The sequence below is a fragment of the Cupressus sempervirens genome, chromosome 3, assembly GCF_028749045.1.
Source record: "Cupressus sempervirens isolate cs-2001-9-10 chromosome 3, ASM2874904v1, whole genome shotgun sequence".
In the NCBI taxonomy this organism is placed as follows: domain Eukaryota; kingdom Viridiplantae; phylum Streptophyta; class Pinopsida; order Cupressales; family Cupressaceae; genus Cupressus; species Cupressus sempervirens.
In genome coordinates, this window is record NC_143120.1 from 417,125,145 (window position 1) to 417,150,834 (window position 25,690).

General features: G+C 35.3%; 1 protein-coding gene across 2 annotated transcripts in view; it reads left to right on the plus strand.

Moving 5' to 3' along the window:
* LOC149566795 (RNA pseudouridine synthase 4, mitochondrial-like) overlaps positions 1–25,690 on the plus strand; it is a 145,731-nt gene that overhangs the window by 68,161 nt on the left and 51,880 nt on the right. Inside the window, exon 8 of one of the 2 annotated variants that reach the window (XM_089820106.1) lies at positions 19,512–19,623. The exons of the other annotated variant lie outside the window; for it this stretch is intronic. Within the exon in view, the coding sequence (XP_089676232.1) occupies positions 19,512–19,623 (112 nt within the window). The remainder of the gene's footprint in view (positions 1–19,511; positions 19,624–25,690) is intronic. 2 annotated transcript variants of the gene reach the window in all.

The window sequence follows — 25,690 nt, forward strand, 5'->3', positions numbered from 1 at the left end:
ATTATCTCTTTCTAGTGCAAGATAATAACATTGCATGAATTGTAATCTTTGACGTTTCCTTTATCCCAGGATAAAAAAAAACTTTTGACAGTTTTAGGAAGAAGACGAAGGGATGTTACATCAGTAGCATGAAGATTGACCATTGAATAGTGAAGATATATATAGAAACTGACAGGTGATAACTCATCATCACAAAGATATTTGATGACAGATGGAAGACCAATCATCTTTAGGCATAATTCAAGACCATGCCAACACTCACCCATCAAATAATTGTGTCCATGAATAGACCTTCTAGCGTAAAATTAATTGATTCCTTCTAGAGCTTCTCACACATTGGCATTGATCGCCCTTGATGAATGCACAAATAGTTGATAATTAAGGGAAACAAATCCCAACACTGCTATTGCATGGAGCATGGAATCAAGCTGGAGAAATTTCAACGGGTGCCTCAAGATATTAAGAAAAAGCAATAATATCTGCTAATTGGCAGTGGTTAGGATTGTGACGATCAACATTAATTTATAATTCAATCAATCTCAAAAGAGAGTCAATTATTTTCATAATTGAAACATGATCGAACAAAACTGGCAAACAAACACATCTAAGTTGGAGGAATCTAAAGGAAAGAATGCTTGATAAAACTTCCAGTAGAAACCAAAAACAACGGTGGACACAAATTTCAATGTAGGATAATTTTCAATGCCTCAACCAATATGGCAGATTACACAAAAGAGAGCATAATGAAATAGCGGTAAGGACATAGATGTGCATCATTCATTTATAACTCAATCAATCTTAGAAGAGAGTTGATCACCATCATCACTGAAACACGATCGAACAAAACTGTCAAACAAACACATCTAAGGTGAAGGAATCTAAAGGAAAGAATGCCCGAAAACACTTCCAGCAAGAACCAAAAACAACTGTAGACACAAATTTTAGCGGAGGACAATTTTCAATACCCTGACCAGTATGGTAGATTACATGAAATGAGAGCATAATGAAATATAAGTGGCATAGCTCTCTAGGTCCCCTAACTTCTCCATCTGATAATCACACAAATCCTCAATGAGCCTAAAACAAAGAATACGAGCTTCCTGTCCATACTTCATCAGAAAAATATGAACCATATGAAATGAGAAACAAAGTGACCACCAATAATAGTAATGAACAGATGTTCTAGAACATCAAAATAAATTGTCAGCACAACCATTGGCTGTATTGCTATTAGTGAACCTAGCTCTGATACCATGTTAATGTTTTGACCTAGAAGATAGAGATAAACAACAATAAAAGAACATAGACATTACACAAAAGACTCAAAATATTTATACTGGGAAAACCCTTCCACTTGAAGGGAAAAACCAAGCCATACTAGCAAAACATCTCTTTTATTGATCAAAAAATGTTCATAGTACAAGACTTTCCACTTGATTTTTTACAATATATTAAGCAATCAGATAAATAGATTGCATAAGACTCTTCATCTCACACAGGAAGGTCTCTTTGAGTCCCAAAAATAAGACCCTTCATGTTTCCACACATTCAATACTTCATATTTCCATACACATGCCTCTTCATGTGACGTATGACACAACTTTTTGTATGATATAAATTTAAATATAATCACAAATTTTTTTGTCAACTTGACCATAACGCTCATAACGATATACTTGTATCTCATAAAATTAGAGATAAAAATCCCTATCACAGCTACAAACCCCAACATTGTTGTGGATGTGTATCCACCCCTTGTGCGTGTATTTGAATGCACTTGACAACACATCTACAATTATCCATAGGGGTTGGATGGGCTCCTTATGAGCATCCAGACACATCCCATCTTCACAATTATGCCTAGACGCACCCGCATTTAGAGATGCAGGGATACACGAATCCAATATTGAGCCAAAATCATGTGCTTTCCCTTTTTCCAAAACTTACATTGAAGTTTAATTTAATATAAAGTTATGTATTGACATGGCATGTAAGACTTCTATACTTTTGGCTTTTAAGACAAATTTAGCTAGTATGTTTAGACCAATAATTGCACAACAAAAGGTGGCATTGATGAAGAATTGTAGGGAGATTTTTATGCAATGAATTATTTCTTACTCTTGAGCGTATGATTCTTTCTGGAGTGACACTTCTATTTTCCATTTTATGTATGGGTCTCATTGTTTTTTTAATTATATTGGTGAATGAAATGTGAAATATGATGTTATTGGTCTATTATTTCCTATTTGCAAGTGGAAGCTTAGCCAATGAATTGCATGGAATTTTTCAATAGATCTAATGTACTTTGATTACTGTTATACTTCCATTTCAAGGTTCCACATAAAATTTATGTTGTAGACATAATTTGGATAACTTATATATATATTTTTAATTATTGTTCCCTAATTTTTTTATTTTACATTAGTGTAACTCAGGGATGCGTCCCCAACTTGAAAATCATCATCCCCATATTGGAGACATTTTTGGGATAAAGGGACATCACCACCCCATTTCCATATTTTGAAAATCAATAGGGGATTGCCTGGAAACTTTGGGATGTCACCCTAGTTTTTTTGGGATGACTGACATTCTTGGGGACAATTGGGGATGCTGTAGCCATCCCAAACTCTTTCGGGGATGTTTGTTTGCCCCTAACATCAAAGGTCATGAATAGTCAATTTTAGTTTTCTTGATCCCATGGCTTACTAGGGAACATTTTGTGGGCCTTTTGTACTTTCTTGCCCTAAAAAGACAAATTTTTGGCCTTTACTTGCATTTTGTGACTTATTTTCAGATTCATAAAATTTCTACGTTTATTACTTTTACTCTATCATTCACAGTGACAACTAGGGTCTCTTGGAGTTGTGATCTCCCCCCTTAGAAATAGATTTTTTTTCTTTTGATCAGTAAACGACAAAAGCCTTGTATATTATATTAGTAAGAATAAATGAGAAGTTACAGAGTTCTTCGCTCAAACAGGCATTGGTACATATATATTTATTAGGGTAATTTGGAGATTATTCCTGATACTCTTGGTTAATGCCAATAGGCATTCTACAATGGTAGAATGGGTGGAGTGGAAGTGGGATGGTGTGAACATGTTAATGTTAACATTTATCTTTTAGGTTAAATTCGACAAACATCTACATGTCAAAAATCTTAATATTAATTGTAAATGTAGTATATTTTTAAAAAGTAATATACAATATATAAGCTTTGGAAATAATAATTATTATTACGGAAATTTAAATACCGTAGTGCAAAAAATAAATAGAGATACAAAGAAATATCAATTATTTTAGATGCATTAAATTAAATTTTAATTATTTTCTAATATATATCTATCGACATTTATTTAGATAGATTTATTTAAGATATCTATACTAGTTTTACATCCCATCCAGTTATGGTTCGAAGTTATCATATCTAAGGTTATCTTCCTAGGATTCCATATCACGCCTAACCCTCTTCAGGCTCCTCTTGATTCCAATAGTATTATATTCCAGCTACCAATTTTTCTTTCCATTTTAATTCCTTCATCTTTATTTAGTTTAGTTTCTTGTATTAATATGATATCAAATTCAAACAGAGATATATATCACTTTAGTAAGCATTTTTTGCTATCTTCCTAGGATTCCATATCACGCCTAACCCTCTTCAAGCTCCTCTTGATTCCAATAGTATTATATTCCAGCTACCAATTTTCCTTTCCATTTTAATTCCTTCATCTTTATTTAGTTTAGTTTCTTGTATTAATATGATATCAAATTCAAACAGAGATATATTTCACTTTAGTAAGCTTTTTTTGCTAGGTACATTAAAGCCCCTAGCATTCCAAGTTGTTATCCTCATATTGTCTTAGGAAGGCTCTTCCCCTTCCCTGCTTTTAGAATTTGAACTATCTTTTGCTGCTCTTTAGCCTGGCCATCTTCCTCTCTTAATTCTATAAGTGATTTCTTTCCTCGTTTTGATTTTGGCTTTTCACATTTTGGCTTATTTATTCCTTCTTGTTTTATTGATATGCCCAGGTGTTCTAGATTCTCTTGAGCATTTTTGATGCTTTTGTTTGGTTTTCTCCTTCCTTATTTTCTTTTTCTCCTCCTAAGTTTTTGATAATCTGTTCGGCTAGATCAATCTGTGTTCCATATTGTTCCGTATTTTCCTCTATCTGTGTGCTCTCTTCATTTGCTTTTTCACATACATTCCTTTGTTCTACATCCATTAGAATTCCATAGTCTTCCCAATTTGCCATATACCTTTCTGATTGTCTTTTGCTAAATTTTGACAAATGCTATGTTTTGGAGTTCTTAATATTAAATCTTTTCTTGCTGAGATAGTATCTAATGCACTGTCTGTGTGTTCTTCTGATTCCTTTGCTTCTATGCTGGTTTGAAATTCAAAAGGTTCTGATCCATTTGATGGAGTTTCCCAGAATTTATAACTCCATTTTTTGACTTTTTTCCTTATGGTGATATTGCTCCATTGAGCTGAAGATGTTGAGGAACAAATCCTTTTGTATTCTGTTCTTCACTAATTGCTATATTTGATTCACCATTGTTTTTTTTGTTTTCTTTCGAAGCTGTTGTTGTTCTAGATATCCCTTTATGCAGTATCGGGGTGCTCATATTTGTCTTTTTCAGGTCCTCTGTGTTAAAAAGCCAATGATTTTCTCTGTCCTCAATATCTTGTATCTTTGTTTGCTCCTATTCAAGATCCTCTGTATTGTTATTCTGAACTGTCTTGATTTCTTCTTCCTAATTCTGATCCTTTTTCAGCTGCTGCTTTTCCTTTTCTATGCTTTTTGTGAATGCTTTTTTCTGATCCTTTGCAGTCTCTGAGATAGATTTTTCTTTGCTTGTATTTTTCTGATCCTTTTTTAGTTTTAGGATGTCTATTTGATCTATGACATCATTGATTTTGATTGTAATTTCTTCATTGAGTTGCTTAGTACTTCTAATGTTCTCCTCTATTTCTGTCATTTCTGCATCTGGTTGTTTTGAGTCATCTTTTAACCTTGCTACTTTTCCACTTAATGAATTGAGGAGTTTGATTCCTTCCCTATATCACTTTTGTGTAATCTGATTGATGTCTTCTTCTAAATTTGTTGATTTCTTCTTTGTGCTTCTGAGGACGCTCTGAATGAGCTTTGGCTCATTACCTCACTTCTTCAAACTCCTTGTTATTAGTTACTATTAAACTGTCTATTTTGTTCTACATACTGATCTCTCCTTTGTTGCTATCCTTTTCATTTATGATCAACTCTAGTTGTTTTTCTATGTTATTATCCAATCTGATTTCTTCAAACTCTGAACTATTTGAAGCCCCCCTTCTCCCTTCCTTGAGGTATTTTACAGATCTGATTTTTCCTAGGTATTTGGTGAAGTTGATTTTATATAATGACCTATTTGTGATAATTTTAATTTGATCTTGGTCATGGAGTTCTGGTTTTAAGTTTACTAAGAGTTTTACTGTTGTGGATTTGGAATGATGCAGCTCATAACCTTTAATTCCACCTAGTTTCTCTCCAATTTGGATGAAGATATTGATATCTCATAATTCAGCTGGAATGTTATTTAAAGAGACCCATATTGCTAGTTAAGTGAATTCACTGCAATTTCATTAAAGTTGGGTTTCCATTTCACAAAATTTAGACTATATCCATTTATGAGTTTGAGAGAATTTTCAAGCAAAAGAGCCCTAAAACTCAAATCTATGCAATGTAGATACACTAAAGAATCTGAAAGGAAAGAAATACTTCCCTGTTTAGAGTCCATGGATTTGAACCATTTCACCATTTTGGATTGTTCTGTTTTCGGCCCTGTCCATACAACGTACAAACCATTTTTTCGCACTCAAACCATTTTTCTTTGCTGATCTTATTGCTGATGATAATTGTGGTATCCACTTTTGCTTTTGCTTTTTGGTTCGTGTGTGGCTCTATTATGCTTGGTTTGGGATAATGAAATTGTCCAAATTGAAATTGGGGTTGATAAGATAGTGTCGATTTATTCGTAGGGATAAATTTTGGTGCAAATTTTGAATGAATACCAAGTAGAGGATTTATGGGGACACTATTAGCTTCTGAGACTTTGAATGGTTTAGGGTGTGTCTGAGCGATAGAGCCATTTAGGGTTTGCCTATCCTTGTATCCATTGCTGAATTTCATGTTGATTGCTTGCTTCATGGATGATTTGATTTGATATCTTTGGTGCACATTGATTGTGTGATCCTTGCATACCTCGTTTTCTCAAAGAAAATAGCTTGATTTTTCTATCTTTCTCTCCTCCATGATTCTGTAAAATTCTACCTTGTAGGCCTCTATTAGTTTTTGCTTAGGATCTGTGTGTTTTAGGGCCTCCTTCCTTGGTCGAACTTGCTTCCACCCTTCTTCAATGTTCCTTTCATTTCTTGCGATTTTGTGCGTTTGTGGATTAGGGTTTTGTGTAGTCTTCCTGGGTGTTTTTTGACTATGTTTGGCTAATTCTCTGATACGTTCATGTCGCTCAACTAAAATCTCAATTTGGTTTCTTAGGGAGAGTTGTTCGGCCTTAGGTTTTTTCCATGCTATGATATTCTCCGATCTTGCTAAATATTTTTGTTTGCTTAGGGAGCATTGCCATCGAGATTTAGGGTTTCTTTTACGATTTTCTTGAATTTTCGCTTTGTCTACCATATTTGCATAATAAACTTAAAAAAAAAATAAAAAAAATCATTAGAAATAGAATTTTATAATATATAGTTAAATAATAATAGAAGAATAAATTTATAAATAAATAACAAATAATAAATAATAAGCATATATAAGATAGTGTGATTAGTGACTAATGTAAAGTTCTGCAAATTCTTTTGTTCTTGAATCAGATTTATAGTACAGTTCCAAGATGCTGAGAATGATCGTTTAAACAATGTGTATTTAGATTTTATTGATGTAGATATCACTAATGTTTACTGCAGGTCCAGTCCTATATACTCGATCTTGTCTGAATGAGAATATCTCTGCTATGTATTCATGGGAAGGAGAATGCTTGGAAGATCAGACTGCTGTGTATGTGTGTGTCCTCCAAATTGTATTAACAACCGGTACATATATCTTAACTAGAGGGTATGTCCCTCAAGGGACATAACCCTTGGCATTTAACAAACAAATTTGTCATCCCTAAGCCGACAATCTTAGTAGATAAATTAGTTATGACTAACTAAGTTAACCAAGAACAAAACAAGGTATTTGTCTATAAATCGCTGACACCTTTAGAGAAAATATATATTAATTTGAATGCCATTCATTAGGAATATATGTATAGAAGAGCAGGTACGGTCTGTACCATCAGACCTGTAGGTTATCTAAGTTAGATTCTTAACACTCCCTCTTAACTTGATAATCCTACAGAGAGATATCATAACTGGCAACATCAATATAGATGCTTAAGCAAGAGTTAATACTCTATATCTGTCTGTCTCTTTTTAGTATGTGATATCATAGAACACATGATACAAAGTCATATTACTAAATCTGTGATATGACAAATCATTGTTACTAGTGATAAGACACATGTTATGACTCATAGAAACTGGTATTTCTATATCACAACGAGATACTGAGTTTAAGATCTACCAGAATACAGGATAAACCTGGAGAATTCTAAGATTCTTCCTTTATCCAATTTGTGACCCATGAACATAGCAATGTCAATGTCACGATACAATCTAAAACTCATCTGAATCTTACAGTAAAATCTACTGTTTAGTACATTATCTAAGAGATCGTCATCTCTCATAATGCCTTTTACACAAGTATTCATTATTTCAGAGGTCGTCACCTCTTTAAATAATGATTACACATGGTGAAGCCTATAACAGTTAATAGCCTGACAAAAATAAAATTATTTTATTAATAATCAAACGAGTACAAATGGATTACAACTCAACCATACCAAGTCTCCTTCTGAAATGTTCTATCTTTACTCTAGATAGAGGTTTGGTGAGTATGTCTGCTGTTTGATCTGCAGTACAAATGTATTCCAATTTTACAGAATTCCTATCTACCATATCTCTTACATAATGGTAAGTAATTTCAATATGCTTGGATCTATCATGGAAAATTGGATTCACTAAGAGCTTGATGGAACTCTAATTATCAAAATGAATAATCGTAGGATTCATTGCTTGCCCAAATAATCCCACAAGTAACTTCCTCATCCATACTGCTTCTCAAGAGGCCATTGCTGTTGCAATGTATTCGGCTTTTGTGGAGCCCTGAGCTACTGAAGACTACTTTCTGCATATCCATGAAATCATAGCTGAGCCTAAACTGAAACATTATCTTGAATTGCTGTTCTTGTCTTTAACACTTCCACCCCAATTTGAATCAGTGAATCCATGCAAATCTAAAGTAACTTTCTCATATTTGAGTCCATAATTAAGAGTGCCTTGTAAGTATCTCATAATGTGTTTAACAACAACTAGGTGAATCTCCTTAGGTTCACGCATTAACTGACTTAAGGCATGAACAACATAGCAAATATCAGGTCTTGTATTTACTAGGTACATGAGGGATCCAATCATCTGTCTGTAGAGAGTGGAATCTATTGGAGGTGATTCTGTGGCTACTTCTTTAAGTTTATGCAAATTGGTCTCCATTGGAGAAGACATAGACTTGCAATTCCACATTCCAAATTTCTTCAAGATATCTGGAGCGTACTTTCCTTGATTCAGTATGATACTATTAGAATTCTGTCGTACTTCCAATCCTAGGAAGTAATGGAGAAGCCCCAAGTCTTTCATCTTGAAGTCTCTGGTTAGATCTTTCTTACACTAATCTATAAGATGATCATCACCTGTGATTAATAAATCATCAACATACAATATCAGTATTACCATATCATCTTTATCACTTTTATAATATAAGTTTGGATCAGCTTCATTCTTGGAGAATCCTAAGTTGGTGAGATATTTATCAATCCTTTCATACCAGGCCCTAGGAGCCTGTTTAAGCCCATAGAGAGCTTTTCTTGAGCCTGCAAACAAAGGCGTTAGGATCATGGGTTTCAAATCCTTTTGGTTGCTCCAGATAGACTTCTTTTGAAATCTTTCCATTTAGAAATGCTGTCTTTACATCCATCTAATGTACCTTCCATCCCTTAGATGCGGAAATTGCTAAGACAGCTCGAACGGAAGTATATCTGGCAATAGGTGCAAAGGTTTCTTCATAATCAATCCCTTCTTTCTGAGAAAGACCTCTGGCTACAAATTTGGCTTTATATTTCTCAATACTCCCATCAGCAACATGCTTTATTTTGAATATCCATTTGGAAGAAACAACAGATTTTCCTTTTGGTCTTGGAATTATTTCCCAAACATCATTTTTCATAATTGATTGATATTCTTCTGTCATAGCTTCTTTTCAGGCTGGATGTTTAATAGCATCAGAAGGATTGGTTGGCTCAGTTTTGGATAAATCAATCATATTTGTTGTATAACCAAAGAATCTTTTAGGTCTTTTACTTTCTCTGACTGATCCGAAAGGTGCAACAAAGTCTTGAGCTGCTTCAACTATTTTTATGGCCCAAAGTGGTCTTTTCTTTGAATTTTCCTCAAGGTTCATATTTTCATTTTCAACCTCTTCTAGGTTCGCCCTCTGGGATTCATATTCACTAATTCTTTTAGAACTTGATAAAGGAAAAGGTTCATTGGAACTTATGGCTCTTTTGAATGCAAGATCTTCCTCAAAGATTACATCTGTGCTAAGTTCAGTAGTTTTCTGTCTAGGTATGAAAATTCTTTATGCTTTAGAAGTTCCACTATACCCGACAAGGATACCTTTCCTCTCAGATGGTTTTAATTTGGTTCTCTTTTCTTTTGGAACAAGAATGTATATAGGACATCCAAAAATTCTGAGATGACTTATATTGGGTTTTACTTTAGTAAATACTTCTTCAAGGGTTTTATCTTTAAGATAGGAGTGAGTGCTTCTGTTTTGAATATATATAGCAGTACAAGAGGCTTCTGCCCAAAGATAGTATTCTAGATTTTGGTCAAAAATCATAGCCCTAGCAACTTCTATAATTGTCCTATTCTTTCTTTTAACTACCCTGTTTTGTTCTGGGTTATAAGGAATAGTGTACTCCCTGTTGATCCCTGATTCTTTACAAAACCTTTTAAAAAAGTCTGAGGTATATTCTCCTCCTTTATTTGTTTTAAGGGTTTTAATTTTATGTCATGAAAAAATTTCAGTTAATGCTTGAAATTCTTTAAATCTTTGTAGGATTTCCTCGAATTCCTTGCATTTAAAAAAATAAATCCATGTTTTCCTAGAGAAGTCATCTATGAATAGCATATAATACCAAAATCCTCCAAGAGAGGGAACAGACATAGGTCCACATAAATCTAAATGAATTAATTCTAGTACATTATTTGTTTTTTTAGTACTATCATGAAAAGGACTTTTAGTACTTTTACCCCGAGCACACCCTTTGCAAATACTAGGGTGATCTTTATTTAATATTGGTAATCTAGTAACCATCTTTTCCATAGTTGATAAGGTTATAAAATTTAGATGCCCTAATCTTCTGTACCATATTTCATTAGAATCTTCAGCTTTGTGAACTAGGGCTTGAATGGATTGATTGGATTCTATATTCAATTCATACAAATATCCCTTTCTTTGACCAATTAATTTAGATTTCTTGATGGAAGAGTCCCAAGTTAACACTTTGCCATCCACGAATGCAACATTGTGTCCATCATCTTCTAGTACTGTAATAGAGATTAGGTTTCTTTTAATCCTTGGTACATAGAGTACGCCTTTAAGAAGAAGAGTATTTCCTGTTTTTAGTTTCAAAGTGTAGCTTCTAATTCCTTCAACTGAGTGTGTAGAGTTATCGCCAATAGTAGCTTCACCGTTAACTTTCTCTGATAAGGAATCTAGAATTTCTTTGTATCCCGTTATATGTCTGGAAGATCCACTATCAATTACCCATGCCGTATTTGAGATTTCATTTGATAGAGAGGAATACAAAACTCGGTTCTTAGGATCATAAGTCTCTTCTTCTCTAATGACATTTGTACAATTTGCTCGTTGTTTGGAATTTTTCGGACAATTAGATCTATAGTGTCCAAATTTTTCACATTTGAAATGTCATCGGTAGAAATTGTGTATCAGCCGACGGGTCCCTTCAGGAAGGAAATTGTGTATCAGCCGACGAGTCCCTTCGGGAAGGAAATTGTGTATCAGCTAAAGGGTCCCTTTGGCCGACGGGTCCCTTCGGGAAAGAAATTGTGTATTAGTCGATGGGTCCCTTCGAAAAGGAAATTGTGTATCAGTTGACGGGTCCCTTCGGATAGGAAGTTGTGTATCAGCCGATGGGTCCCTTCAGAAAAGTTTTTGTTATGTAGCAACATGTTGTATGTGGTCGACGGACTCCTTCGGGAAAGTTATTCGGAAAGTATTTATAACCCTTTCGGGAAGCATTGTAATCATCAGATCTTATCATTCAAGCATAATGTAATGTTTTGGATATGCGAATAATAATAAGAAGAGTTCTATTGTTCGTGTTCGTGTCATTATCTGTGTGCAATTCTTAATTAACCTATGCGGTAAACATTTGGCGCCGTTGCCCGATGGACCTGGTACGCAGGCAGGCGGATATGAATTAAATGCCGAATCAGATGAACAAAGATAAGAGTAAGCTGAAGGAAAAAGATGACATACGCGTTGCATAGGAAAATTTAATTCTGGCTCAACAGATAGAGCGCCGAAGGAGATTCCAGAAGATTGTCGATGGAAACAGGAGTGCGGAAGGATTGTTGAAGGAGACTTGACAACGGTTTGATTTGGTGGAAGAAGCGAGGGAGGAGTTTCTGAATCTGCATACGCCGCGGGAAGAGAATCCTGACGGAAGGAGATCAACTCGCACGGCTCGAAGTGCCGAAGGAGCACGAGCGTGGAGTGACCTCTTCGTCCGAGATATACTTCCGGAATGGACAACTTCGGTTGACGAACCCTCTTCTTCACCAAACAGCGTAGGAGTCGAAAACAGCGCGGAAGCACAGAACAACGCGGGTGTTGAAAACAGCGCGGGTGTAGAAAACAGCGCGGGTGTGCAGAACAGCGCGGGTGTGCAGAACAGCGCGAGTGTTGGAAACAGCGCGAGTGTGCAAAACAGCGCGGGTGTTCAAAATAGTGTGGGAGCTCTAAACAGCGCGGGTGCAATCATACCAGCGTTAGTGCATTGGATCCCAAAAGAACTCCGGCATCAGTCGTGGGAGCTTGACCTGTCGAGAAGACTTGGGGCTGCTGCAGGCATGGAGTGTCTGTGTACCAGAGGCATTGAGAGTAGGTTTTGGCTGTGAGGCTGTCTTGGTGGATGCGTAGAGAGCTCGGGAGGAGCTGATCATCCAGTTGGAGGCAGTGCAGGGACACTTGGTTCAGTGTACTCAGAATTGGAAGGCAGAAAGCGGCACAGGTGGCTATCAGGGTCAGATGTCAGATTGGCTAAGGTGACAGTGTTGAAGACCAGTTAGTCAGTCAATGTATTTTGGTTGTTGATTTGTCTCAGAGATTTTGTGATAGTCGTCAGGAGACGACTTTTCTTTTTGGGGGGGATGATGTCGTCGGTAGAAATTGTGTATCAGTCGACGAGTCCCTTCAGGAAGGAAATTGTGTATCAGCCAACGGGTCCCTTCGGGAAGGAAATTGTGTATCAGTCGACGGGTCCATTCGGGAAGGAAATTGTGTATCAGCCAACGGGTCCCTTTGGGAAGGAAATTGTGTATTAGCCGACGGGTCCTTTCGGAAAGGAAATTGTGTATCAGCCGACGGGTCCCTTCGGATAGGAAATTGTGTATCAGCCGATGGGTCCCTTCGGAAAGGTTTTTGTTATGTAGCGACATGTTGTATGTGGCCGACGGACTCATTCGGGAAAGTTCTTCGGAAAGTATTTATAACCCCTTCGGGAAGCATTGTAATCATCATATCTTATCATTCAAGCATAATGTAATGTTCTGGATATGCGAATAATAATAAGAGCTCTGCTGTTCGTGTTCGTGTCATTATCTGTGTGCAATTCTTAATTAACCTATGCGGTAAACATGAAACACTTTATTTTAGATAGATCTTTCTTGGGCTTTCCATTCTTCTGATTTCCCCTTTTCTTCTTGAAGTGCTTTTTCTTGCCTTTATAGGAGTTTGCATTAAGAACATGAAGTTCTTCATCTTCTACTTTTGGTTTTCCTCCCTTTTTTAGTTTTCTTGACTCTTCTTGAAGACAATCATTCTTAAGTCTGTTAAAGTCCGGAAGCTGATCTCTACCACTTATTTCTTGTGCGAATGTTTCCCATGATTCTGGCAATCCATCTATGGCCATGAGTGTTAGTTTGGTGTCATTAATGATGGTTCCTATGCTCGATAATTCATCTCTAATGCTGACAACTCTTAGGAAATAAGAGTTTATCGATTCTCCTTTCTTTATTTGGATGTGATTCATTTGTCCTTTTAGTGCAAGAACCCTAGTTGCATTGTTTACTTCATATGCATTCTGTAATGCATTCATCATATCGTAGGCAAGTTTGGTGTTTCGTAAGCATAGGTATGATATCATTTTTAACTCCATCCAAGATGATTTGAATGGCTTTTCTATTTCCATTGGTCCATATGGATTTGTGAGGTTCAACTGGTGGCTGTTTGGATGCTCCATCAACAAATTGTTTAACATTGATTTCTTCAAGAATCATCAAGATTTTGAATTTCTAGGCTTCAAAGTGTTCCTTCCCATCGAATCTGTCCTTAGGTCTGATTGTATATGCCATTGAAAATGGGAGAAAACTACTGAATATATATGAGGTCTGATTACTGAAATTTTGTAGAGCCCTAGATCTGATAACTTGGCTTTGATACTATGTAAAGTTCTGCAAATTTTTTTGTTCTTGAATCAGACTTATAGTACAGTTCCAAGATGCTGAGAATGATCTTTTAAACAATGTGTATTTAGATTTTATTGATGCAGATATCACTAATGTTTACTGCAGGTCCAATCCTCTATACTCGACCTTGTGTGATTGAGAACATCTCTGCTATGTATTCGTGGGAAGGAGAATGCTTGGAAGATCAGACTGTTGTGTATGTGTGTGTCCTCCAAACTGCATTAACAACTCGTACATATATCCTATCTAGAGGGTATGTCCGTCAAGGGACATAACCCTTGGCATTTAACAAACAAATTTGTCATCCCTAAGCCAACAATCTTAGTAGATAAATTAGTTATGACTAATTAAGTTAACCAAGAACAAAACAAGGTATTTGTCTATAAATCGACGATACCTTTAGAGAAAATATATATTAATTTGAATGCCATTCATTAGGAATATATGTATAGAAGAGCAGGTATGGTCTGTACCATCAGACTTGTAGGTTATCTAGGTTAGATTCTTAACAACTAATAAAATCTAATCATTGTTATGAAGAAGATAAATAATCAAGAGTTGTGGTTCATCTATTATGAAGGGTTGAAATACTTTCTAATAGTAAGATATAAGAAGATGTTCTCCATCATTCAATTCATCACGGAATAGGAAAGGAAAATAGTTATTTATATCTGATAATCAAAATACAGATTAGTAGTGCTTATTAAAAGATGGCTCATTTTTTAAGTGTCTGGCAAGTATTGTATGAGTACATAGTAGTATGTTGTAACTTATCTATAAATCAATGTTGAATTGCAAAATATTATATCTGCATTCTATTGCTATTTGATTAATAAAAAGGAAGTTATTGATGCTACCAAGGAGGGGCTTGTATAAATCTAAGCAAATGGATATTATCCCAATAGAGGGTAGGGTCAACACTTTGTAAACCTTCGTGATATGAACTTGGACTTATAAACTTTGAGGGAATCCATTGTTGGTTTTTAGGCATAGTGGATAATACTTACACCTTCCATTCTCGAGTTGAAATAGTAATAAGGCTGGCTATGAGTGTTAAACATAGTTTAAAATTAAGAAGACAAATTATTAATCCTATCAAGGAACATCCCAATTCAAACCCTGATTGAGAAATTTATGATAAATCAAGTCCAATCCCAACAAGGGACATTAAAATTTTTATTAGAGCTATGACCCTGCCATCCTACAAGGTAAATATGAATAAACGAATCATTCTAGTAAAGAAAAAAATTAAATCTTGCAATGTGTGTATTATGTGTATACTTTGTGTCTTCATGCATCAATGTGTATACTCGATGCATGCTTTGTGTTTTCCTTCATTACATATTTTCAAGTGCATATCCCATGTGTGGTTCTACTTTGGTTTATCTAGTGTAATCAAATAGCTAGAGAGGGATGAATTGAGACATACCATCATGCAAATAAGATTTTGGCTAAATTTGAATGGAAACATTATAAGATGGTCTAAGATCATCTATCTTAAAAATGAGAGAAAGCTTGTCTTAAGTCGCCAAATGTTATTTAGGGCAAAAGTTGTGTCCCATCTATTATGAAGGGTTGCATCCTTTCTAATAGCAATATATGAGAAGATGGTCTCCATCGTTCAATTCATCACGAAATAGGAAAGGAAAATAATTATTTATATCTGGTATTCAAAATACTTATTAACAATGCCTATTAAATGAGGATTCATTTATTAAATAGCTGGCAAGTATCATATAACAACATAGTGATATGCTGTATTTATCTATAAATCAATGATGAATTGTAGAATATTAGATGGACATTCTAATAGGATCAGAGATTCTTATTTGTCTTGATAGATATTATATATTTATGTATATTAATAAGAATATATAAATTCAAGATATATGAATTAGACATTATGAATTAGTATACATAAACTATATTTCAATCTTATTAATATTTGATTGATAAAGGTTAGTTTGCGATGTTACCAAGGAGGGGCTTGCATAAATCCAAGCAAATGGATCTTATCTAAAGAGAGGGTAGGGGTCAACGCTTCGTAAGCCTTCGTGATACAGACTTGGACCTGTAAACTTTGAGGGAATCCTTTGTTGATTTCTAGGCAACTTGGATAACACCGACACGTTCCACCTGTGAGTTGAAATAGTTATAAAGTTGGATATGAGTGTTAAAGACAGCTTAATTCTAATAAGACAAATAAATAATCCTTTTAGGGAACACCCCAAGTCAAACCCTAATTGAGAAATTTAGGATAAATTAAGAAAGGTCCCAACAAGGGACATCACATGAGTGTTTTTATTATCTTAGGAAGCAAGAGCTTGGAAGAGGTAAGTCTAAACATCCTTCTATGCTTGTATTTTTCAAAGTTTAAGCTTAAAATAGTCAGATTTGTTTAATTTCATTTTTTGCATTGTTTCAATTCAACTTCATTCTTCAATCTCAAAAAATTAAAAAATCCAAATGATTGGTAATGAGGAAGAATTGGGGGGTGGTCAAACTCAAACTCAAATTCATAGTGTTGAGGTTAGTAGTGGGCAGCAACAACTTGGTTTTCTGTAGTGCCCTTCGATAATCCTGAGCAAATAGGCAAAGGGTCCTTCCAAGAAAAGAAATTCTCCTCCAATATGTTACACTTAGGGGTCAAAAGAAAAAAAATGCAAGAGGGACTAGGGTGTGGGACTGCCATGTTTGTTAGGGCGACTTTAGGGGAAACTATTATAAGGGTGTAGTCTCACTTTTAGTGTGTTGCATGCCCCCATGCCATAACTTTTCCAGACTTAATTGAAGAGGAGAGGATAGAGTGCCATAGATTAAACATTAATGCTAAAATGGGGAAATGAGGGTTGATAATGCCATCACCTACTTTATCAAGTCCACAATCATCTAGACATATATCATTCACTGCTGGTATAAGTCCTATTGAGACAAGAAGAAAGTTCAAGGTGACTCGTGGTGACAAGGGAGGAATGGTTGAATGTATGTTTAATGCATAAGTAGCAAGAGTTATAAAGTCATCCATTGCTTATTTATTTTTGCTAATGCTATTCCATTTAATATGGTCCGTCCCCATTATTTCAAACAAATAGCGAAAGATATAGCCATTATGGGTCCTCCATTAACATCCCTTGGTCATCATAAGCCATGAACTACCCTCCTAGATAGAGTATTCCAAGGTTAATGTGTTGTTGGCAGATATGAGGCGGACTTGGGGTAGGACAACTATATTGTGATGGATGGGTGGATTGATGTTAGACATTAGCCACTCTACAATTTAATTGCCACATCCCTTGCTAGTTCTTATTTTATGAAAGCCATAGATTGTTTAGGAAAGTGCAAGGATTTAGAGTTTTAGTTTGACATTTGAGCGATTCCATAGAGGAGATTGAGCTCGATAATCTTGTACAAGTGATCACATATTTAGCATGCGCGTGCAAATCACCTGGTTTGAGGGTGAAGGGTGCTTACAAACACATCTTTTGGACCCCTTGTGTTCATCCATTGAGCAATACATGAAAAGACATTAGTAAGATAGGTTGGGTGAAGAATGTTGTCTCACAAGCTAGAGAGGTTCATATGTTCATTTGCAACCACCACACCTCAATCGCTCTGTTTAAGTCCTTCTCAAGGAAGGCATTCCTTAAACTAGCTGAGATAGGGTATGTCAATTTGAATTACTTCATTTTAATATTATTTAAATTACTATTACATGTGTTTTGAGTTTTCAATTATTCAAAATTATTTATATTATAAGCATGCCACATCCTACATCTTGATAGAGAGGATGCTTGAGGTACACGAGCCTCTAGAATTGATGGTGGTGAACCCACAGTGGACATGATGGTCTAATTCTAGCTCTCTTGAAGGAAGATCGGTTAAGCTAAAAAGACTTGATGACAATTGGTGGACCACAATGAGATAAGTTGTTATTTCTATTTAAAAATCAAAATTATATGTTAGCCTTCAGATTACTGATTTTTTTTATTAAATTAAAATTTTTAATTATTACTATAAATTTATAATTCTGTCAAACTATTTGTTTGCATTTTGTAGATCTCTTTGCTCTGTAATCTCCGCTATCATAGCTGTCATTAGATTTACCGATACAAACTCTCCTAGTTTTGGAGAGAGATTTGAGACAGTTGACAGTATGTCAGGGAAGATAAAAAAAATTACAACTAAGGATCCTAATTTGGGGTTATATGAGGAGCATATTAGGACCACTATGACGTGGAGGTGGAACATATTGAATACCTAGCTTCATATGGTAGCCTATGCTTTAAATCTCAAACAGTATCCAAAAATGGATAGAAGGGTGTCTCCAATGCGATGATCTAGAAGTATTAGCTGGCTTTTCATAAGCCACTTATAAGATGCTTTCAGCAAGAGGTTTCCATACTTTGTGTACAATTCCTTGACTTTACAAATCTTTGTAGCCAACATTGAGTAAACCACAGGCAAGGTTGGAAAGAGTCGTATTGGCTCAAAAATATCTTGCTGGGCGGTGGACATGGCACGTAAGAGATACACCACAATTGAAGGCGCTTGCCTCTTGTCTCTTTGCACAGGTTGCCAGCTCCTCTAGTACATAGTGGAATTGGTCTCTATATGCCTTTATCCACTCCCTCAAGAGTGATAGACTTACCTCTAGATCAGCGGAGAAGGTAGTGGCTGTGCATGGTGCTCTTTCACTTCAGGTTTGTCAGACTCTAGAGAATAGGAGGATTCTAGCTTTATGGGGGGATATTGATCCTGAAAATGTGGCTCAAGTTGATGAGGAGACACCACTAGGATTGCTTGGGATTCCATTAGATGAGGGTGCACTTGGAGTGGAGCATGACATTGATAATGATTTATATGACTTTGATTTTGTTGTAGCATTGCAGAACCAGAATAGGAACAGCTGTGTGCTTTGTTTTTATGTCTTTTTTTAATAAATTGAACATGAAACTATATAACAACAGTGTAGTATTGGGGCATTTTGTATGGTAAAACTTATTTAAACATTTTTTTGTTATCACATGCATGAATGATATCGGCAACAAATTCTGATTCCCCAATTATGAATACATATTGAATTTTGAAATAATGAAATGCAGTGAACTAGTATTTTAAGGTTTGATGATGTTTTAAATGACATGCTTTATCTATGTTTTCATATGAATGTTATGTATATTTGCAAATTTCCCTATATATTATAAAATTTCCTTTAATATTATGTAGTTGTCCCCTTTGCAGTCCCTTTGCCATTCTCAAACTTGGGAATAACATTTGGCATCCTGGAAATCCGTTTGCTCCCTTGCTTGCAGTCCTTGTCCTAGAAACTTGGGGTAACACTGATTTAAATCTTTCAGGTGTAGTGGCTTTGTCCAAGAATAATGGGCTTGAAGTTAAAACTTTTCTTATTATATTAACATCTTGTTTTGCACTTTCATAAAATTGTTCCTCATAATGACATAGGGCTTGTTTCCCCCCCAAAAAATGGAAAAATTAATTTCATGTGTATTTCTTTAATGTGTATAAGTTGTCTATTCATGCTCCATTTTCTTCTTGCGTTGTGAAATTTTCTTTACTTGTTTTATTTGTCACAGGTGATGTTGGATGATGGAAAGTCTGAAAGGATACTAATTGCTGATGGCTCTGGAGCAGACTCAGGGCAAGATGCTATAACAGATTATCGAGTGATAGGACCTTCAGTTCATGGTGAGTTAAAAAGCTTAAAAAAGAAAAAGATTATGGATAAACTCATTTTTCCACTTTAATATAGATGTTAGTGGTTTTGATGGTACACAGTAGATTTAATCAAAGTAACAAGAATTGGAATCGGATCGAACTCGGCAAGGCCAAATCGAATTGTGAATCGGCCATGAATCGGAATCGAATCGCCCACGAATCGGCAAATTTAAAAAACTCTTGAAATTTAGTGAGCAACTTATTTCATTAACCCTTTATTGCTGATTCGATTCACCGATTCACAAAAAATCGTTTGGCTTGAATCGAATCGCCGAATCACATGAATTGCATGAATTGTCGTGATTCTTGGAACTATGGATTTAATTCTTGAAATTTGTTACTAAACCAGCATGGTTTTGTTGTTACTTTTGTATCGAAAATGTTTTTCTAGTAAATGTACTGTTTGTTGGTCCATAGTAATCAAATGCTAACTTTTGTCATTTAGATTTTTGAGCTTGTAGGAGGTATTAATAAAAGGCTCATTTGGGGAAATTTCAACTTCAAAAGGTCCTTTTAATGAGTCCTTAAAATGTGGGATATGCTTTGTTTAATTATGTAAAGTATATAGGAGATAACATTATTGTGCACAGTAACATTAACTCAAACCAAAGTATATTTATTTTTAATTATTATAACGAACTTTCTAAATATTAAAAAACAATCGATCATAGTGAATATAACTATGGCTGTTTTACCCCATCCTTCGGTATAGCTTTAAGTTCTGAATAGATGGTACTAAATTTTGAAATAAAACAGTCTGAAACTAAAAAAACCAGCATATTTATTAAAATTAAAAATCAATTATAATGAGATATACAGCATTTCTTTCAAAATAAAAAATAGATAGTGTGGTAAGCTAAAAGAAATTGAAAAAAAAACTCACATAAAATAATAAAATAATCCAATATTGCTTTTTCTAAAGCAATATGAAACTAAAAACTATATGCTTCACTGGAATTTAAAAGTAATGTTAAACTAGAGATTAGAAAGAATAATTTAAAGCCAAAAGAGTACAAATTTGACTCTGAAGATAAATCTGTCATGAATACCAGTAAACTGATATTAAATGCTGTGTACAGTAGTTTTGAACTATTTATGTGGGCCTACCTAACTCATGCAATTTATGTGATTTACATTCTAATTTTAATAGTTTGAAGATATTTAAAAAATTAAATTGTGTTGTGGATTTTTTAGAGAGATATTTATAACCCAAGTTTTCCCCAATGGAAGTTTACATGTCATCATTTCATGAGATTAACTCAGTCCTCCAGTTTGTGTGTGAAATGCATGGTAGTCATCACAACCATGAGTTGCTGCTGCATACAAGAGGAGACCTTGTCCATATGTTGAATGTGATAGTAATAAAGATATTCATTACATGTGATGCTCAAGATACACGAGATGGGTTATCATAATAATGTGTCACCTTGTTGAGTCGGCGGCATTTTATAACCTTATCCTATAGGCTCATTGCAGATCTGGAGAATCTGAAAATATCAAGACTCCAATATAATGTTTAATGTCCAAGAATGGATAAAAGCTATGAGGATTTCTAGGATTGGGGGTGTAGTACTTGCAGTTTCATTAAACATTATACACAAGTTGCTACACAGCTAACAAATTTACTTAAGAAGGATTCAATGACATAAATTGAAGAGGCACAAAGTATTTCTTCCTGACTTACGATGCCTCATTTTTTTGAAAGGTAAGAGGCTGAAGCCATGATTAATTATTATTGTGTTGTGATCATAGTAACATGGGGATGCGTCCCCTCCCCCCCCGTTTTGTCCCATGTCCTGGAGATTTGGATGCACTGGGGACTTGGGGACTTTGTCCCCCCATCCCTAGCTGCGCCACAAAATTCCGCCACCTCCGCCAAGGATGTGGGACGTCCCAACATTGACTATTTGCTGATTCGACTATTTATGTTTAACGTTTGATGTTCCAATTCCATCCAATGTTCCAAGTATTTACTTTTTTACATCGTTATATCTTATATTGCTATACATCTTTTCATAACTAACATTAAAAGTACCATATGTTTATATATGCACACCCCCTCATGTCCCCGCTACCGTCCCCTCGCTGTCCCCCCACCGTCCCCAAATTAAGGCCCTTCTGGCCCCCCGTCTTGGAAACTTGTCCCCCCGTTCTGCCGTTCCTTGTCCCGCAGGGTGGTGTAACTATGGTTGTGATTAATTATTAGTATTTGTTAAGCTCGACTAGACTGAAACCCAAGACCTCCTAGATAAAGAGGGTCACAATTTACCTTTGTGTTGTACGCTTTTGCCTAGTATTGCCTCATTTTTCACTTTAGTATTAATAGCTGCAATTTTCCAAACCACATGTTATAGAATGTGATGCATTAGGTGTTGGTGTTGTACTGTAGTGATGGAACATAGTCACGTGTTTGCTTTCAGAAGTTGAAAATAAAAATCTAGAGAGTTGCTCAACTTATAAGAAAGAGATCCTAGTGATTATACATGCATTTGAAAAAATAAGAGAATACTTGTTGGATGGTTAACTATTTTCTCTCAAATGGACCATGATAGTATTAGGTGCATCATACTTGGAAAACTCGGATTCAGTAATATCTTGGCCAGTCCAATTTTTTTGAAAAACTCGCAATCGGTGAAAAAATTGGTACTTTTATCAAACATTTTAAAATATATAATTTCTTATAATACACATATACACCAAATTTGTAGAACACATTCAAATTTGAGATTTCCATTTTATAAAGATCAATATTTTGAGTTAAATACATAGCAACTCGAACTTAGCAAATTAATATTGGTAGTCCTAATGTTAGCTACTTATTATTTACATTTTAAATTTAAATAACAAATATATTTTGATTTTATATATAAATATTTATTTTATGTAAATATATTAAATATTCATGTAAGTATATTTCAAATATGAGCAAATTATATAAATTATTGTGTTAGACAATATGAAAAATATTGTAAGTAAAGTCTATTGGTTAAAAAAGCCTTTGCAAAATTTATTATAAAACTCTTGAGCAATATTTTTAAAATTTTTTTTCTTTGATTGGTAAACGGCCGTAGCCTTCTAATGTATTATATTAATAAATTTAAAGAAATACAAGGGTTTCTCTGTTCTGGCTGGCACTGGTAGGAAAGAACGGAGTAAGAAAACCTCCAGTCTAGCCTGGGACCGAAGTCCTATATTATACATCAATAAAAAGGGCATACCCCAGTTTATAAAAGTTAGACATTATTTCAAGGTGATTACATCATTGTATGCTAAAAATTGATCTTTAAACCATCTGGGCTCTGGATGCTGCATAAAGAAAGTCCTGATCTCTTATAAGACATCACAAAGTAAACAATAGGTGGCGTTAAGAGTTAGTAAACCATGATTAAATATAATAATTTGTGTTAGTGTTCATGAAATCCGAAGGGAGCAAAATCCATCATATAGCTGATAATCTTAAGATTACGAGATTCAGAGAGTAAATTATAACTAGATTATCGAACGATCAAGGGAACAAACATGAATAATCCATAATTACAAGTGCATTCCACTCTGCAAAGTCGATATGAATAAACGAAGGAAAGATGTCAAAAACTATACGTGGCAAAAAATCGATTTGGAAAGTGACACACATGCAATTGAAGGAAAACCCAAACTAACAAATTGAGATGTTATCCACATGCCAAAATCCTATTTTCGCCCAAGTTTTTGGTACAGGGATGACGGGGGACGGCGGGACGGGTTTCTGGGACGGCAAATTTTCTTGGCGATTTTGGGGACGGGGGGACGGCAAACGGGGACGACTATATATATATATATATATAGGGAAATTTTAAAATATACATTGAAATTTGTAAATATACATGTCATTCATATGAAACTAAGCACAAAGCATGTCATTTAACCATTATAGAACCATAACATACAACATTTGAATGCCATTTAGGAAATAATATCCGATTTTACTATTTTAGTACCCAATTGTCAAAATGCATATCAATATAGTATCAGAGAACATTGAACAATGAACATTAAGTTATTAACAATTGTCAATATCATAAGACTCATAATGATAAGCATGATAAATCTGAAAATCAAAATCAAAATATGCCCAAAGCTGTAGGCCCAAAAGGTAGAGGGCTACTATAAAGTAATAAGTATCAAATTATCAATGTATCATAATCATGTTTATGTTCAACATAAAAAGCAAAACATAGAAAAATGAAGCAGAATGCTGCTCCTATTTTGCCTCTATTGCCATGGCATCAAAATCAGAGTCCTCCTCACTATCATCCTCCACAGGAAGCGTAGTCTCATCTAATGGAACCCCAACCAATCCTGGTGCTGTGTCATCCTCATCTATTTGGGCCACATCCTCAGGCTCAACATCCTATAGCAAAGCTGATGTTTGCCTATACTCTGGAGTCTGACGATTAGCAAGTCGAAGAGCATGATGCACTGTTACTAGCTTCTCCGCTCTTTTAGAGGTAAGTCTATTCCTCTTGATAGAGTGGATATATGAATATGTGGACCAATTCCTCTCTGTAGCTGAGGAACTAGCAACCTGTGAAAGGAGGCGACTGGCAAGTATTTTTAACTCTGGTGTATCTCTCCCATGCCAGGTCCACCATCCAATAGGATCTTTCTGTCCAAAACAACTCTATCCAACATTGCTTGTGGCTTACCCAAGTTTGGGCCACGAAGGTTGGTGAAGTCAAGGAACTGTGCACGAAGAGTAGAGACATCTTGAGCTGAATACATCTTATCAATTGCTCTTGTGAAGCCATCCAAAACCTCAAGATCATCACATGGGAGGCCCCTTCCACCCAACTGTGCATACCATTTGGGATTTAGAGCAAAGGCTGCCATATGAAGCGGGGTATTCATCATGTTCCACCTCCGCATCACAATAGGCCTAATATGCTCCTCATAAAAGCCCAATGTAAGATCCTTTGCTGCAACAATTCTCTTCATCTTACCCAACATGCTGTCAATAGTCTCATAAATCTCTCCCAAACTAGGAGCATCAGTATCAGCGTATCTAATGACATCAATAATGGGTGCTATAACAGAGCAAATATATCTGCAAGATCAAGATGCCAAAAAAGTAAAAATCAGAATTAGAATTTTAAGAATTTTAAGACTATTAGTAGGAAAATCAGCAAACAAAGACTAATAGTAAATTTAAAAATCAGCAACTTACTTCATTGTGGACCACCAACTCTCATCAAGGATCTTTTGCCTCACCGCTTTTCCTTCAAAGGACTTAGAATGAGGCCATCGTCCCCACTCTGCATTCACCACCATCAATTGAAGGGCCTCATACATCTCAATCATTCTCTCCATCAAGATGAAATATGTGCAATACCTATAGCAACAATTAAAAATTAAAAATTTAAACTTAAACATTAATGATTAAAATTTAAAACTAAAAGCATCACATGTAAGTAAACTTATAAATAATTTTTTTAAATGACTTAAAGTGAAAACAAACTAAAAGTAAATTATAATTATAATTGACATACTTTGTCTCGGCTAGTTTGAGGAACTCCTTAGAGAAGGACCTGAATAGAGCAAGTGAAGTATGGTGGTTGCAAATAAACATTTGCAGTTCTCTAGATTCTAGCACCGCCTGTTTCACCCATTCAATCTTCCCTATGTCCTTCAATGCATTGTTCGAGGAATGAACACAAGGGGTCCAAAATATGTGCCTATAAGCACCCTCTGTCATCAAACTAGCTGATTTGCACACAGGTGCAGAATCTGTGATAACCTGTACAACACTAGATGACCCAATCTCCTCTATGGCATCTTGCAAAATGGTGAATTGGAATTCTGCATCCTTCTTCTTTCCTGAGCAATCTATGGCTCTCAAAAAATAAGAGCCAGCAGGGGATGTGACAATGATATTGATGAGTGGCCGATGTCTAACATCGGTCCACCCATCCATCACAATAGAGCAGCCTGTCCTAACCCAAGTGCGTTTCATATCCTCAAATAACAAAGCAACCTTTGAGTACTCTTCATCTAGGATAGT